We start from the raw sequence: 14,461 nt of genomic DNA on the forward strand, positions 1-14,461 counted from the left end.
TCCACATGTAGTTGTAACAAATTCTAAGGTCCCTGTGTGTAGTCACGGACTTGGATCTAATCTAATTCCGTGGTGTAGTAACCAAGTTGGTTTGTGAAGTTAACCAAGTTGTCAGCAAATTAAAAATAAAGATTTGAAATAAAAATTTCATTGCTTATATATTCCATGGCCTTTTCATTAAACAAGACTTTCATAACAATTTGAATTCACTCAGTAGATTAAAAAATTATGAATGTTGTCTTGTAAGCTGTCCGGAATTTACTTAGCCCGGAAGTTTGCAGGTTTTAATTTTAAACGATGCGTGATGACATGTTGTGCAAGCTGAGAAGGAAAGTTTATAAAGATTTTGTACCGGTTGTGATTAATTTGCAAGAAGTATTCATGCGATCCTTTTTAATTAGGTAATATGCTTTGATGCTATAATTTGTTTGATGAATGAACAGAACTTTATGATTTCTTAGCTTATAGTATTCCCCCCTGCCAAACTTTTCTGTACAACGGTCACACTCACAGTATGGTCCATTTTCAACCAAAACAACAAGAAGTCGTTGTTGGAGTCCTGTTTTCGTTACTAATCATGACAGTTCAGTGCGTGGTGTTAACTCAAAAATACCAGTATTTTAGTTTTAAGTTATTTGACGACACGCGAATGAAAATAAGTATCAGATTAAATTTCTTAACCAAACATATAACATTAAAAGTAGGCTGCAGTATGTATTGCAGGGTCGGTTTTATCATCCCCGATTAGCTGTGTTGGTGAAAAGTCGGCACTGTGATGTGTATTTCAGCCTATGACACTATCATAATAAAATATGTATATTCGATCTTGTTATGTATCCAAATATTATCAAAGAAATAAACAAGGTTGTAGTGTAGCTACTGACCTGAGAGAAGGAATATGTACTTCTAATTCGTTTCTTATAAAATAATGTAAGCTTTAATCCAATATAAAGAAAGGGATGATTTATTTAAACATGCATATTCATGTTAAGGGGAGAGCAATGCCCAGATGAAATTTTTTGATGATGAAATATATTGCAATTACTGCCTGTGTATATGTAGGTCATATTGCATGACGCAGGGTAAGTCCATAACATATATATATATATATAAATATGAAATATACACTGGTACAGTATATATATGTGAACCTCTGTGGTGGATATTTGAACTCCTCATTTCTAGAGGTTGCATCATTGAAATAGTGTTATATTAGGTTGATATATCATATAAATAATTGGTTTGAATCAAGTGTTATGGTGTTGCTGGCTTTTCAGTTTGGACGAAGATGAAAACTTTAAGGAGGTTTAATGAATCCTTTTCATATATTTTCATGAAGTGCTGATCATGAGAATAACATAAAAATCGTTCTGTTTAGGATTTGTGATACTATTACAGGATACCTAACATAATAGGAGTTTATTTATCATATATGAAATTGATTCAGTGATAAGTGTTGGAATTTAGAGTTCAGTTGATTATGCACTACCACTGATATAAAGTTTGTGAGTATAAAAACTACACATTCTTTATGTGATACTTGAGACATACAAAACAAAAAGTTAGTTTTCATATGAGGATTTGAAGGTGAGTTTTCATTTCTGTAAGCAGTACTTGTATAAAGGTTTCTTGTTTTTGTTGCTGAATAGTTACTAGAAACACTGGTATTTGTTTAGCTGTATTTCAAATTTTAATAGCTCATTCACCTTCACAAAAATGAATTTTAATTTCCTGAAGTGTTGACATCTCTGATATTTTTTGTGTGATTTACATTTCAGATATATCATCACGATGTGAGGACTTAAGATCTACAAAATGTTCTAAAATGTACTAACAATAGTTTATTTAAAATGTATCGAAAACATTTGTGGTGTGTGACAAGTGAATAGTGTATTCATTAACCTATATAGACAAATATTGATTGGTAAACAAGACATTACGTGACATTCAAACAAACACTTCTTGGCAAATATTATTGAGACCAAATCATCATGGCAGCAGCAGTGGAGATTGAAAACAGTATTAGGGTAGATAACTTGTTCTCCCCGGATGAGCAAGATGTGGATATGGCAGCAGAAATGGCTTCATTGTCACTGAAGGTAAGAAACAGTTGTATTGCTTATCCATTATAAAAATATGAACCAATGTGAGAAAAATGATCACTGCATGTAAAACAAGAGATCCTAGAGGGATCTTGGTGCCCACCATCGTACCATCTTCATTAGTTCTATGTCAGTTTGATATTTTCTCTTATTTTCTCTTATCTGTTTGACCGGTTTGCCTGTCTGCCATTTTAATCAGTCTTTAATCAGTCTTTTGATTAACCTCGAAATTTAACATGCACAACTAAGGACCAAGGCGAACTAAGGACCAAGGAGAACTAAGAAAGATTCCCCAGTACTTCCTGAGAAATAGCGACAACAAACTTAAACTGTAACAAGGTCTGATGATGGTGGGCTAGAAAGTGCATACTACATAGATTCATAAAATCTATCCTGACTTGACCCAATGTTTTGTTATTTAGACAGCACTAGTGAGCCCCACCAGTGAGGAGTTTGAGGTACTGTCAGAGACAATCCAGGAGAGGATCATAGAGGGACAAGGAGAAACCATTTATGAAATAGGAACAGGAGGTATGTATCTGTGTACAAGAAATCTTCTTCAAAGTAGCTAATTAAATTGCATGGAAATGATTATATATCATAATATACAGTAACTATTTGTATTTTGTCATACCTACATGTCAATAATTGTATGCTAATGAATTTGAGAAGCGTTCTGAAGGTAAACAGTTTTGATACCAATTAAATAATATTGCAAAAATTAGCTTTGACTCTTCGGTTTTAAACAAAGTGTATATTTGACACATGGTATTGCCCCTCTGAATTATAAGGAAAATGTTATCTGACTTCTGATATTGCTAAATTTCAAGTGTTAACTGAAAGCCTTGTATGAAGCATAATTTGAGGTCAGTAACAAATTGTTAACATCATGAAAAACATATTAAAACAATTTTTTGTCTGTTTTTTTGACATTTAATTCACTTGTGAGTGTATCAGTGTTACAATAAAGTAAAAGCCATAGCCAATACTCCTACTATTTATAACAGAGGGTGGGGCACCAGGACTCTCAGAAGAAGACATGCAGGCATCTATAGCTACACTTACCAGTGTCGCCCAGCCACAGAATCTTGAAATGGTCAAGCTACGAGAGAGGAAAGAAGCAGAGGGTATTGTGGTTGAGTTCCTCCTCAGAAAAACTCTGGAACCTGAGGATTTTATGGAGGTCCGGTAAGTACTATAGGTATTACCCTTTTACACTAGTGTCATGGACTCTGGTGATTTCATGGATACCTGAACATATAGCAGAATTTCATAAGTCTTTTCTCTTTTTATTATTTTTACAGAGTCATTCCAGGTAAACTTAATAGACTCCATGCCTGGCTTTAATGCTCTCACCGCCGAGTAGTTCAAAGTAAACTGCAGAGACTCCACTGTAGATCTAATCTAAAAATACAGTCAGTAAATTATTATTTGTCAGTGATTTCTCTTCTCGTCCTTTGACTTTGGGGAAAATAATTAATAAAAAGCGTGATTTTGGGTTAATAATATCAATACAGATTTTGGGACAATACTGGAGATTTTCCAGAGGAAAGCCCAAAGGGCCTTATAACTGTTAGAAATTAACCGTTACAAAATCTGTGTCTTTCTATAGTAATGGTCAAGAGAGTAGAAGAACTAAATCACTATAGACAGTAGTTTGTATACACAGGTGAGGTATAGTTTCAAAGTGGCTCACTAGTCCACTGACATGTATGTTAGCCTACTCCACATTCTCTGATCTCAGTGAATATTCAAGGTCATGGAAGTAAAAGTTCAAAGTGTTAATTGTTAAGGTAATTGAAGTAAAATATCAAGGTCAAACCTTAATATGATATGTACTCCTGAAGCTAGAGTCTTGAAAGTCATGCTAAATCCTGAAGGTCATCAATTGAATGGTCAAGGTCATTTTTTTTTAAAAACTTAAAATTTCTGTGAATAAGTGTAGACACAGGAAAATTGCATAATTATCAAGGTCATGGTCAAACTTTTATACTTAAAACACAAAATATATGACCTCTTCAAATAGAAGGCTTAAAAAATGCTCAAGGTCAGTGAATGAAGGGTCAAGGACAAGATCAACCTAACCCTAATCACTGATTCCAATACTGATATTTTTGAAGATAAAACTGTCTAAACAAACAAAAACATTAGTAATACTAATGACTGTGGAAAGCCTGCATTTGATTTAACAATTCTAGGTATCCTTGATTTTAGGTCTTATATTAATCACTTAAAACATGACAACACATTTAATGAAATCTTTTTACAACTCATTTATGTAAAAATGTAGCAACGATCTGGTCACACTGCCATTGGCATTTCTTGTATTCTATTGTGTAGATAATCACTCATCAGGAATCCTTACCTGTTGTATTCTATTGTGCAGATAATCACTCATCAGGAATACTTACTTGTTGTATTCTATTGGGTAGATAATCACTCATCAGGAATACTTACTTGTTGTATTCTATTGTGGAGATAAGCACTCATCAGGAATCCTTACCTGTTGTATTCTATTGTGCAGATAATCACTCATCAGGACTCCTTACTTGTTGTATTCTATTGTGTAGATAATCACTCATCAGGAATCCTTACTTGTTGCAGTAAGTCTGACCTTGAGTGACTCTGTACGCAGGAACATATCGCAGCCTCCCAAACACACACGCATACACTACACGCATGCATCTTGCACACAGGGGAGGCCGTCCTTAAATGACCATAGCTGTTAATAGGATGTTAAACAATACTAAACCAAACCAAACTATGTGTTGAAGTGTGTCAATGAGGACATGTAGTGAATTTAAGAAATTATGTTTAAACATTACCATAATGATACAAGACTTGGTCTGACATGTTTACAGTGACCCAAGACCCGGATGTAACTTCTTGGCATGGTCTTGTATGTCTACAGTTATTATTATGTAATGTCTTTGGTACATAGAGTTTTGAATAACACTTGCTTTTACACAGGGTAGCAGTTGTGGGGAATGTGGATGCAGGGAAGAGCACATTGCTGGGTGTGCTCACACACGGAGAGCTAGACAATGGTCGTGGTATGGCCAGACAGAGACTTTTCAGACACAAACATGAGATGGAATCAGGGAGGACCAGCAGTGTAGGCAATGACATCCTGGGATTTGACTCTGTGGGGAAGGTCGTCAACAAACCTGATCACGGCCACCTGGACTGGGTGAAGATATGTGAAAAGGCATCAAAGGTTTGTACACTTCTGCTTATAATGGAGGATTTTGATACTCAAATGTCTGCCAAGACATTGGCACCTATTAGGGTGATTTATTGTGACATTCTGTGGCATTTTAAAAAGGTTGATGACTTAGTACTTGCTTTGCCATTACAATTCTGATGATGTGGACATCAAATGCAATCTTGGAATAAGTGTTTTATCAGTTACTGCAGCAGGTTATAAATATCACTTCTCATACATTTTTTATTTATTTTTTATCAATAAACCTTAAAGCACAATGAAATTACTGTAGAAAATAATCCACTGGGTAAATTAATATTCAAATGTATTAATTTTGATTTTGCATTAACATGTGTTGATTTATTTGTAGAAGTTGAATATTCAGCGGGTTATCACTGAAATGTTTCTATCATAGGTGGTCACATTTATTGATCTGGCTGGGCATGAGAAATATCTGAAGACGACAGTGTTCGGAATGACAGGCCATGCACCAGACTTTGCAATGTTGATGGTAAGTGTTTCACTTGACTCATTTAACGACTGATTCTTGGTTTGCTGATTTCATTGGAATATGAATTGAGTTGGTCTGAAACCAACTAAATAAAATGCAAAGCAACTTGTGTTTAATTCATTAAAAGCACTTCATGTTGAATTTGTCTCAAGACTAACTTAGTTCATCACCCCAAGAGATTGATTCCTTCTGAATACATCATACTATTCATAAAATAAACCAAAATCTATCTACTGATTCTGGTTAGATTGTAGAGGCATGCTATATACTGTTTGTGTTGTTTAGGTTGGAGGGGCATGGGCGATATTACTTTTGTTTTTCAGTTTGTAGGGAATGTTAAGCCTACTTGTCTGTTTTGTAGATCGGAGCCAATGCTGGAGTGATAGGGATGACCAAGGAACATCTAGGTCTGGCCCTGGCACTCAGTGTGCCAGTGTTTGTGGTGGTCACAAAGATAGACATGTGTCCTGCCAATGTCCTCCAGGAAACACTCAAGATGTTACAAAGAATCCTTAAATCTCCTGGTTGTAGAAAGATTCCTGTCCTTGTTCAGAACCAGGATGATGTGGTGTGTTCAGCAACAAACTTCACATCAGAAAGGTAAGTAAATACATGGACAGAGATACTTATCCCTAATCTGGGCCAACAAATAGAAAGTCCTTCATTTTCAGGTAATAATGTGATGTAAAGGGCATTGCAATGTGTGAAAAAATACTTCATTAGTATTGATGGACTGAACAAGCTTCAGTAGAAAATGATAAAAAAAAAATCATGATTAAATGTACAAGTGATGGTTAACACATAGATGTAAATGAGTTCATTTGTTGTTGTTAACATGACATTCTTGCTAAAAAAAGCTATAATGGCATTCTCTGCAATTTCTAAGGTGATAAGAAATAATTACAGAATGTTTTGGTATTGAAATCATGTTTTGTAGATGAACTGCATGTGTACCACCTCTTTTGCAGGATGTGTCCTATATTTCAAGTTTCCAATGTATCTGGAGAAAATCTAGATTTACTGAAAATGTTTATGAACCTGCTGACGACAAGAGTGAAATGTCATCCAACAGAACCAGCGGAGTTTCAGATAGACGATACATTCTCAGTCCCTGTAAGTACTAGTCTGTGAGGCAATGTAAAACAGACTCTGTATTTAGTTAGAAAGACAAAGCACATTTAAACATTCAAGATAATTTTATGGAGTTGAAAAGTGTTCATATATTCCTGATGTTATCAGTAAAGTTTAATTATTTTGCCTTTGTAAGAATCATGCCATAGATAAAAATGTGTTTGTTTTGGGTGATCAGAATCAATAAAAACCTAAATCTGTTTTGTCAGGGTGTGGGAACAGTGGTGTCAGGAACACTACTACAGGGACAGATCAGGCTAAACGACACGGTGTTACTGGGTCCTGACGCTTTGGGACACTTCCAGCCAATTATCATTAAAAGTATCCACAGGAAGAGGATGGCAGTGCGGGAAGTCCGAGGTGGACAGACAGCATCCTTTGCTCTGAAAAAGGTACAAGTGCTGAAGTCTTGGAAATATATACCCTGTAGCCCTCCTCATCCATTCTGAAGCTGTTACATTGACACAATATGAAAAAAAGTTAAAATCTATGAAAGTGAAGAAACTGCTGACCTCCAAGTTATGCGAAAATTGCATCTAAATGCAATAAAAATATAACAGGTGTGTTGTAAGTAATAAGTTGTTGCCTGATTGTACCAATGATGTAAAATAATTTAGATATTGACTCATTGAAACATATTTGTGATTCCAGATCAAGAGGTCCTCTATACGTAAAGGAATGGTGCTGATCTCACCAAGACTAGAACCAAAGGCCTGCTGGGAGTTTGAGTCGGAGATCTTGGTGCTACACCATCCAACTACGATATCGGTCCGCTACCAAGCCATGGGTAATATTTATTCTGACAATGTATATTTAATTGAATTTTTAGAAGATTCATTTTGAAACTAGGACCAAGCGCCCCTCTCCACCTTGAAGAAAGTATAACCAGATGTCTGGTTTTATCAATCTGAGATCTCTTATTGGCATTGTACTACACAAATGTCTTCACAAATTTCTAAGAATCTCTGAGAAAACAATATATTTTATTGACATGAAAACTAGAATTTATTTTAAAACTTTCATGATTCTCATGCAAAGTCACAAGCGGTAATCACATATATGATCCGGGTTAACAATGTAAGTAATATTATAGAAGGACCTTTTGCTTGCTGTTTTGTCATGATATAATTGCATATATTTTTTCTACTCAGTTCACCATTACTTTTTATACGACCGTCAAATTTGACGGTAGTATTATGGTATGGCGTTGTCCGGTCAGCCAGCCGGCGTAAACTTTGTTTGTCCGGCAATCTCTTCCTACATTTTTCGACCGATCTATTTGAAACTTGGTATACATTATAATCATGATTTGAAGTTGTGTCTCCCTTAAAAGAATTTTGATTCGTTAAGTTTTCCAAAAGTTATTGCCCTTTGTTCATTTCAGTATTTAAATTTTGTTCGGAGATCTCCTCCTACATTTTTCGACCGATCTCTTTGAAACTTGGTATACATTATCATCATGATATGAAGTTGTGTCTCCCTTAAAAGAATTTTGATTTGACCCTTTTTTTTTTTTAAAGTTATTGCCCTTTGTTCATTTCAATATTTGATTTTTGTCCTGCAATATTCTCCTACAATTTTTGACCGATCTCTTTGAAATTTGGTATACATTATAATCATAATATGAAGTTGTGTCTCCCTTAAAAGAATTTTGATTCGTTAATTTTTCCAAAAGTTATTGCCCTTTGTTCATTTCAGTATTTAAATTTTGTCCGGAGATCTCCTACATTTTTTTCGACCGATCTCTTTGAAACTTGGTATACATTATCATCATGATATGAAGTTGTGGTTCCCTTAAAAGAATTTAGATTCAACAATTTTTCCAAATGTTATTGCCCTTTGTTCATTTCAGTATTTGATTTTTGTCCTGCAATCTCCTCCTACATTTTTCTACCGATCTATTTGAAACTTGGTATACATTATCATCATGATATGAAGTTTTGGTTCCCTTAAAAGAATTTAGATTCAACGATTTTTCCAAATGTTATTGCCCTTTGTTCATTTCAGTATTTGATTTTTGTCCTGCAATCTCCTCCTACATTTTTCTACCGATCTATTTCAAACTTGGTATACATTATCATCATGATATGAAGTTGTGGTTCCCTTAAAAGAATTTAGATTCAACAATTTTTCCAAAAGTTATTGCCCTTTGTTAATTTCAGTATTTAAATTTTGTCCGGAGATCTCCTCCTACATTTTTCGACCGATCTATTTGAAACTTGGTATACATTATTATCATGATATGAAGTTGTGTCTCCCTTAAAAGAATTTTGATTCTTGAATTTTTCCAAAAGTTCTTGCCCTTTGTTCATTTCAGTATTTAAATTTTGTCCGGAGATCTCCTCCTACATTTTTTGACCGATCTTTTTGAAACTTGGTATACATTATCATCATGATATGAAGTTGTGGTTCCCTTAAAAGAATTTAGATTCAACAATTTTTCCAAAAGTTATTGCCCTTTGTTCATTTCATTATTTGATTTTTGTCCTGCAATCTCCTACATTTTTCGACCGATCTATTTGAAACTTGGTATACATTATTATCATGATATGAAGTTGTGTCTCCCTTTAAAGAATTTTGATTCAACAATTTTTCCAAAAGTTATTGCCCTTTGTTCATTTCAGTATTTAAATTTTGTTCGGAGATCTCCTCCTACATTTTTCGACCGATCTATTTGAAACTTGGTATACATTATTATCATGATATGAAGTTGTGTCTCCCTTAAAAGAATTTTGATTTGACCATTATTTTTAAAGTTATTGCCCTTTGTTCATTTCAATATTTGATTTTTGTCCTGCAATCTCCTCCTACAATTTTTGACCGATCTCTTTGAAACTTGGTATAGATTATAATCATAATATGAAGTTGTGTCTCCCTTAAAAGAATTTTGATTTGACCATTATTTTTAAAGTTATTGCCCTTTGTTCATTTCAATATTTGATTTTTGTCCGGCAATCTCCTCCTACATTTTGGGGGCGATCTTTTTGAAACTTGGTATACATTATAATCATAATATGAAGTTGTGTCTCACTTAAAAGAATTTTGATTTGACCATTATTTTTAAAGTTATTGCCCTTTGTTCATTTCAGTATTTGATTTTTGTCCTGCAATCTCCTCCTACATTTTTCTACGGATCTCTTTGAGACTTGGTATACTTTATAATCATGATATGAAGTTGTGTCTCCCTCAAAAGAATTTTGATTCGACAAAAGGCAATATTTATTGCCTTTTGTTAATTGAAGTATTTGATTTTTGTCTGAAGATTTTCTCCTACATTTTTTATAGCATATCAGCTAACCACTCTTAGAATGATGCAGATCTCATTTCAATGTAAGAAAGTATATAACACTATATGGCTTGTTGCCAGTTGCAGCAGTATTATCCTAAATGTAATTATTGATCTCTTTTCCTGCAGTCCATGTTGGCAGTGTGCGGCAAACAGCGACCATTATCAACATGACCAGCGAGCACCTGAGAACTGGGGACAAAGCCATTGTGAGGTTCAGATTCATCAAAAACCCAGAGTACCTCAAGACAGATATGAAAATGGTGTTCAGAGAGGGCCGCACCAAGGCTATTGGAAACATTAGTAAACTGTATCCTCATGTGAGTGCAGTGGCACAGAACACACGGCAGCACCGGGCGGCCAAGAAGGCCCAGGACGCTAACCACCAGTCACACCCGGCCAACGAGCCGCAGAAACCCAGCAAGAGGAGGCGGTCGCGAGGGGGCACAGCACGGTTACCCCCTCCAACAATACCAGAGCAAGGGGAGGCTAGCTCCTCCCCCTCCCTTATACAGAGGTCTCCCCCAAACAGTGCAGTGACAGTCGCATCGTAATGTTCTGTTGTCAGTCGGCCACCTGTCATTCCATGTGCCAGTCTCTGGTTTACTGGAGAAACATGGTCATCATTGTGTATACTGGTCTGATGAGTTAGTATGTACCAAATGTATTACTGCTTGAGGTGAACATTTAACAAAAAATTGAACAACTGATTTGACCCTGTACTGACACTGGAACTCAAATTACATCATCATATCACTCAGTTATTTTATCATAATTTTAAACCGTTTTGATATATCAATTTATTTTGTTTGTAAAAATAGTAACACCAGTAAAACCATAATGTCTGTGTGTAAAATCTTAATGATAATATTGGTATACAAATCTTCCTGCATGCTTAAGCTTCCTCGTGGTAGCCATATTGATCTCTCTGAACCAACAGATGCACTAACAAAACCATTAAGTTGATGTTTTGAATCCAACCACTTTTCAGAATTGTTACCTAATTTTTATGCTGTATGATTCATAAAATGACAAACAAATCTCATGATAAAAGTATTGCATAAATGCACACATGGAGGAAAATTTTAATTTCCAGTTCAGATTGTATAGAGGATTTTTTTATTTAGATTCATTTTCAATTGGAATTTCTATGTTTTTGCTGGAACGACTTTGCAAGTTGTATACAGAAGGTTCTGAAAGATACTTCCTATTACTCACTTATTAAAAACTTGACAAACCAAATTAAATGTGAAAGACAATAAAATCAATTACATAAAAGTGTTATAGTAGCTACTTTAACTAGATATAAAGTTTTACTGAAGTCTATTTTTAATTTGCCTAACATGTGAACTGGATAACACTGTTTCATTATTGTTAACATCAGATACAAAAAGATATGAATGAATCAATTTTTAATATGAATTTCACAGAATAGTTGAAATTAAATAAGCTTTAAATTGAATGTGTATGTGTTGATGGCGTTTTCTATTCTGTATGTTTACTCAAAGAGAGAATTTTTTATTGAAAGACTTGTATTAGTTTTGTTTTGACTTCGGTTCCCTTCTTAAGAAGGGGAGGTAACTTTGATTGGACACGAAGGCTGTTGAAGAATGTCAAAGTATTATTATACAGTTTGTAATTATATAAGTTACTGTGTAATTTTACAAACTGTCCAAATAATGTGATGTTACTTCTCTAACCAAATTTGGATGAGCACTGTTGAATACCATTACCAAGGTACCCACCCCAGGATCCCTACCGCCACTAGGAACTGACTTCCTTGCAGGGGCGTTTGGTCTCCACCCCCCAGTTGTTACAAATTTGGATTCGTAAAATGATCAAGCAGATATCAAAGGTATAACTGCCTTATCTCAGCCAATTGTTCTCTTTCTTTTACAATCATCTTTGGTGGTGGGTGATGTTTCTTTTTTCCAATTAAAACCAGTGTCATATCTTCAGTGTTAATCCATGTTGAGAGGGCATTAATCAAACTTCCACAGTCTAGGTGAGACTCATCCTCACCAGCCATTCACAATGTCACAAGGTACTGTGTAAGTTATAACAAATTGTGGAGACAGAACTACTTCAATCCTTGAACAGCAGCTACACATGTGTATATAGTACTCTCCATGTAAGTTAATGTAGGTATGGGGTTTGCAGCTATCCAGGTGTCGTCCCACCAGCCCAGTGTTTTTCTGTTGAGTGGGAGGATACTTGAGTAATTTATGTGAGAATGCATGTCACGGAATTGGAACAACCATAATCGTGTTATGTTTACAATTTACATTGTTTGTGTCGATTTGTGAAATGTTTTTGTAAACATACTTTTTTTTTTAAATTAAAGAAAAAATAAAATGTGTTGAAGCTAGACTGTGTTCTAAATACATTTACACATTTGGTACTTATTGAGAAGACAAGTACAGTGTACATTGGTAAGGGTAGATCTAGATTTTTATCTCTGAAGGAATGTATAAATTAACAAAGGAGTAAACAAGAGGGTCTACATTTCTGACCATGACACTAATCGGGAAGCATACTTATTTTACTACAGATTAAATGATGTTGCAGTTTTTACAGACGATTTGAACCTGTTAAGGTAATTACATGTAAGTGGAGTCGGAAAAGGGAGTGATGCTTCCAATTGCTATATAAGAACGACCTCGAAACCACAGCTTATATACATATAAGCATTGGGGTGGCATTTTAACCGAAACCCCTAAAACACATAAAATTAATCTGAACACCTTAGTTTAGGTCCAAATATAGCTGAAACAAATTCTCAGGTTCCTGTGTATATGATCATTGGGGGTGTCATTTTTACAGAAAGTCCATCTAACCCCTAAAACTTGTAATAGTTTAGGTCCAAAAGTAGGTGTAACAAATGCTCAGGTACTGAAACTAATCATACATCCAAAATTGTTTGGACCAAGATCAGCATGAAAGGGGGAAAGGCACCATGTCTCTTAATCTTACCACAGTAACACAACAATGAAGTAAACATGAATGGTTTTGAGACATCTCTTTAACAAAAGGCCCAGAGGGCCTGTATCGCAAACCTGAATATGTTTAAAATAATTGGTATGAAGTAAAGATATAGCACTCCATGGTAGGTGCTGTAAGTACATACATTTGTGAAATCTCAGAAAGATCCATCCAGTACTTGAGATATAGCAAGAACAAACTTCAAACAGAGCCTCACCCCTGTGCTCCTAGGGGGACATACTGACCGTTTATACAAAATTGAGTCCCCTTGACCCAATGATGCTCCAGACTAAGGATAAAATCCCTAAATCCTGATTATTGAAGAAGGATTTTAAAGGTTTTACCTCTATTTCTCCTATTGGGCTCCTCCCTTTTGCCCCCTGGGAGACCACACCCACTGCTTATACAAAATTGAGTCCCCTTGGCCCAAGGATGTTCCAGACTAAATTAGGATAAAATCCCTTAATCCCTATGGTAGAAGATGGGTTTTAAAGGTTTAACCTCTATTTCCCCTATTGGGCCCCGCCCTTCTGCCCCCTTGAGTACCACACCCACTGCTTAAACAAAATTGAGTCCCCATGGCCCAAGGATGCTCCAGACTAAATTAGGATAAACGCCCTTAATCCCTATGGTAGAAAAAGGATTTTAAAGGTTTAACCTTATTTCCCCTAATCGGCCCCACCCCTCTAACCCCAGGGGAGCCACACCCACGGTTTATGAAAAATTGATTCCCCTTGGCCCAAGGATGCACCTGGCTAAATTAGAATAAAATCCTTTCATTTCTACAGAATAAGCACGATTTTAAAGAATAATTTTCTTTGTTTCCCCTATTGGGCCGTTAATACTTTGGGGAAACGACACCGCTCTGGAATTACGATCGTCAATTATATGGAAGATCAAATCGTTAGAAAGTTGACTAGGCTGATTTTACTAAAACCTTTGTGATAATGTCTTTTTCACACACTCGGAAGAGTTGATGCAATTTAGAGACCGACATTCTCCCGCTTGTATTTAATAAAATGCAAATGTAGTCAAAAACAAAATAGCGTAAATATAGCCCTGGTATTTGACCAGCTGACGTATTTTGCGGCGCTGGAGAAGCAATCGATAGATATGTGTGATTTGTTAGCATTTGCGGCAGATGTTCTTGACAGCGTTTCATAATAACACAGCCAAAATCAATCTTTAACCTGTGTTACCGACATGATAGGGCTTCAAAAGCATCAACCGCCACACTATTACAG

General features: G+C 35.5%; 1 protein-coding gene across 2 annotated transcripts; it reads left to right on the forward strand.

Moving 5' to 3' along the window:
- The first annotated feature begins 292 nt into the window (after positions 1 to 292).
- LOC110447379 (GTP-binding protein 1-like) lies at positions 293 to 12,594 on the forward strand. Of its 2 annotated transcripts, none has more exons than XM_021493018.1 (11): positions 293 to 401; positions 1,779 to 2,099; positions 2,525 to 2,633; positions 3,110 to 3,290; positions 5,073 to 5,319; positions 5,723 to 5,818; positions 6,180 to 6,418; positions 6,787 to 6,931; positions 7,159 to 7,341; positions 7,601 to 7,736; positions 10,365 to 12,594. In XM_021493018.1, exons 2-11 carry the CDS (start codon positions 1,992 to 1,994, stop codon positions 10,787 to 10,789), a joined length of 1,869 nt encoding a protein of 622 aa, XP_021348693.1. In that variant the 5' UTR covers positions 293 to 401; positions 1,779 to 1,991; the 3' UTR covers positions 10,790 to 12,594. The 2 variants fall into 2 exon arrangements, with proteins under 2 accessions (XP_021348693.1, XP_021348695.1); XM_021493020.1 differs by lacking the exon at positions 293 to 401 and adding an exon at positions 1,231 to 1,587.
- Positions 12,595 to 14,461: the final 1,867 nt, after the last annotated feature.

Source organism: Mizuhopecten yessoensis, unplaced genomic scaffold (genome assembly GCF_002113885.1).
Source record: "Mizuhopecten yessoensis strain PY_sf001 unplaced genomic scaffold, ASM211388v2 scaffold3339, whole genome shotgun sequence".
Classification (NCBI taxonomy): domain Eukaryota; kingdom Metazoa; phylum Mollusca; class Bivalvia; order Pectinida; family Pectinidae; genus Mizuhopecten; species Mizuhopecten yessoensis.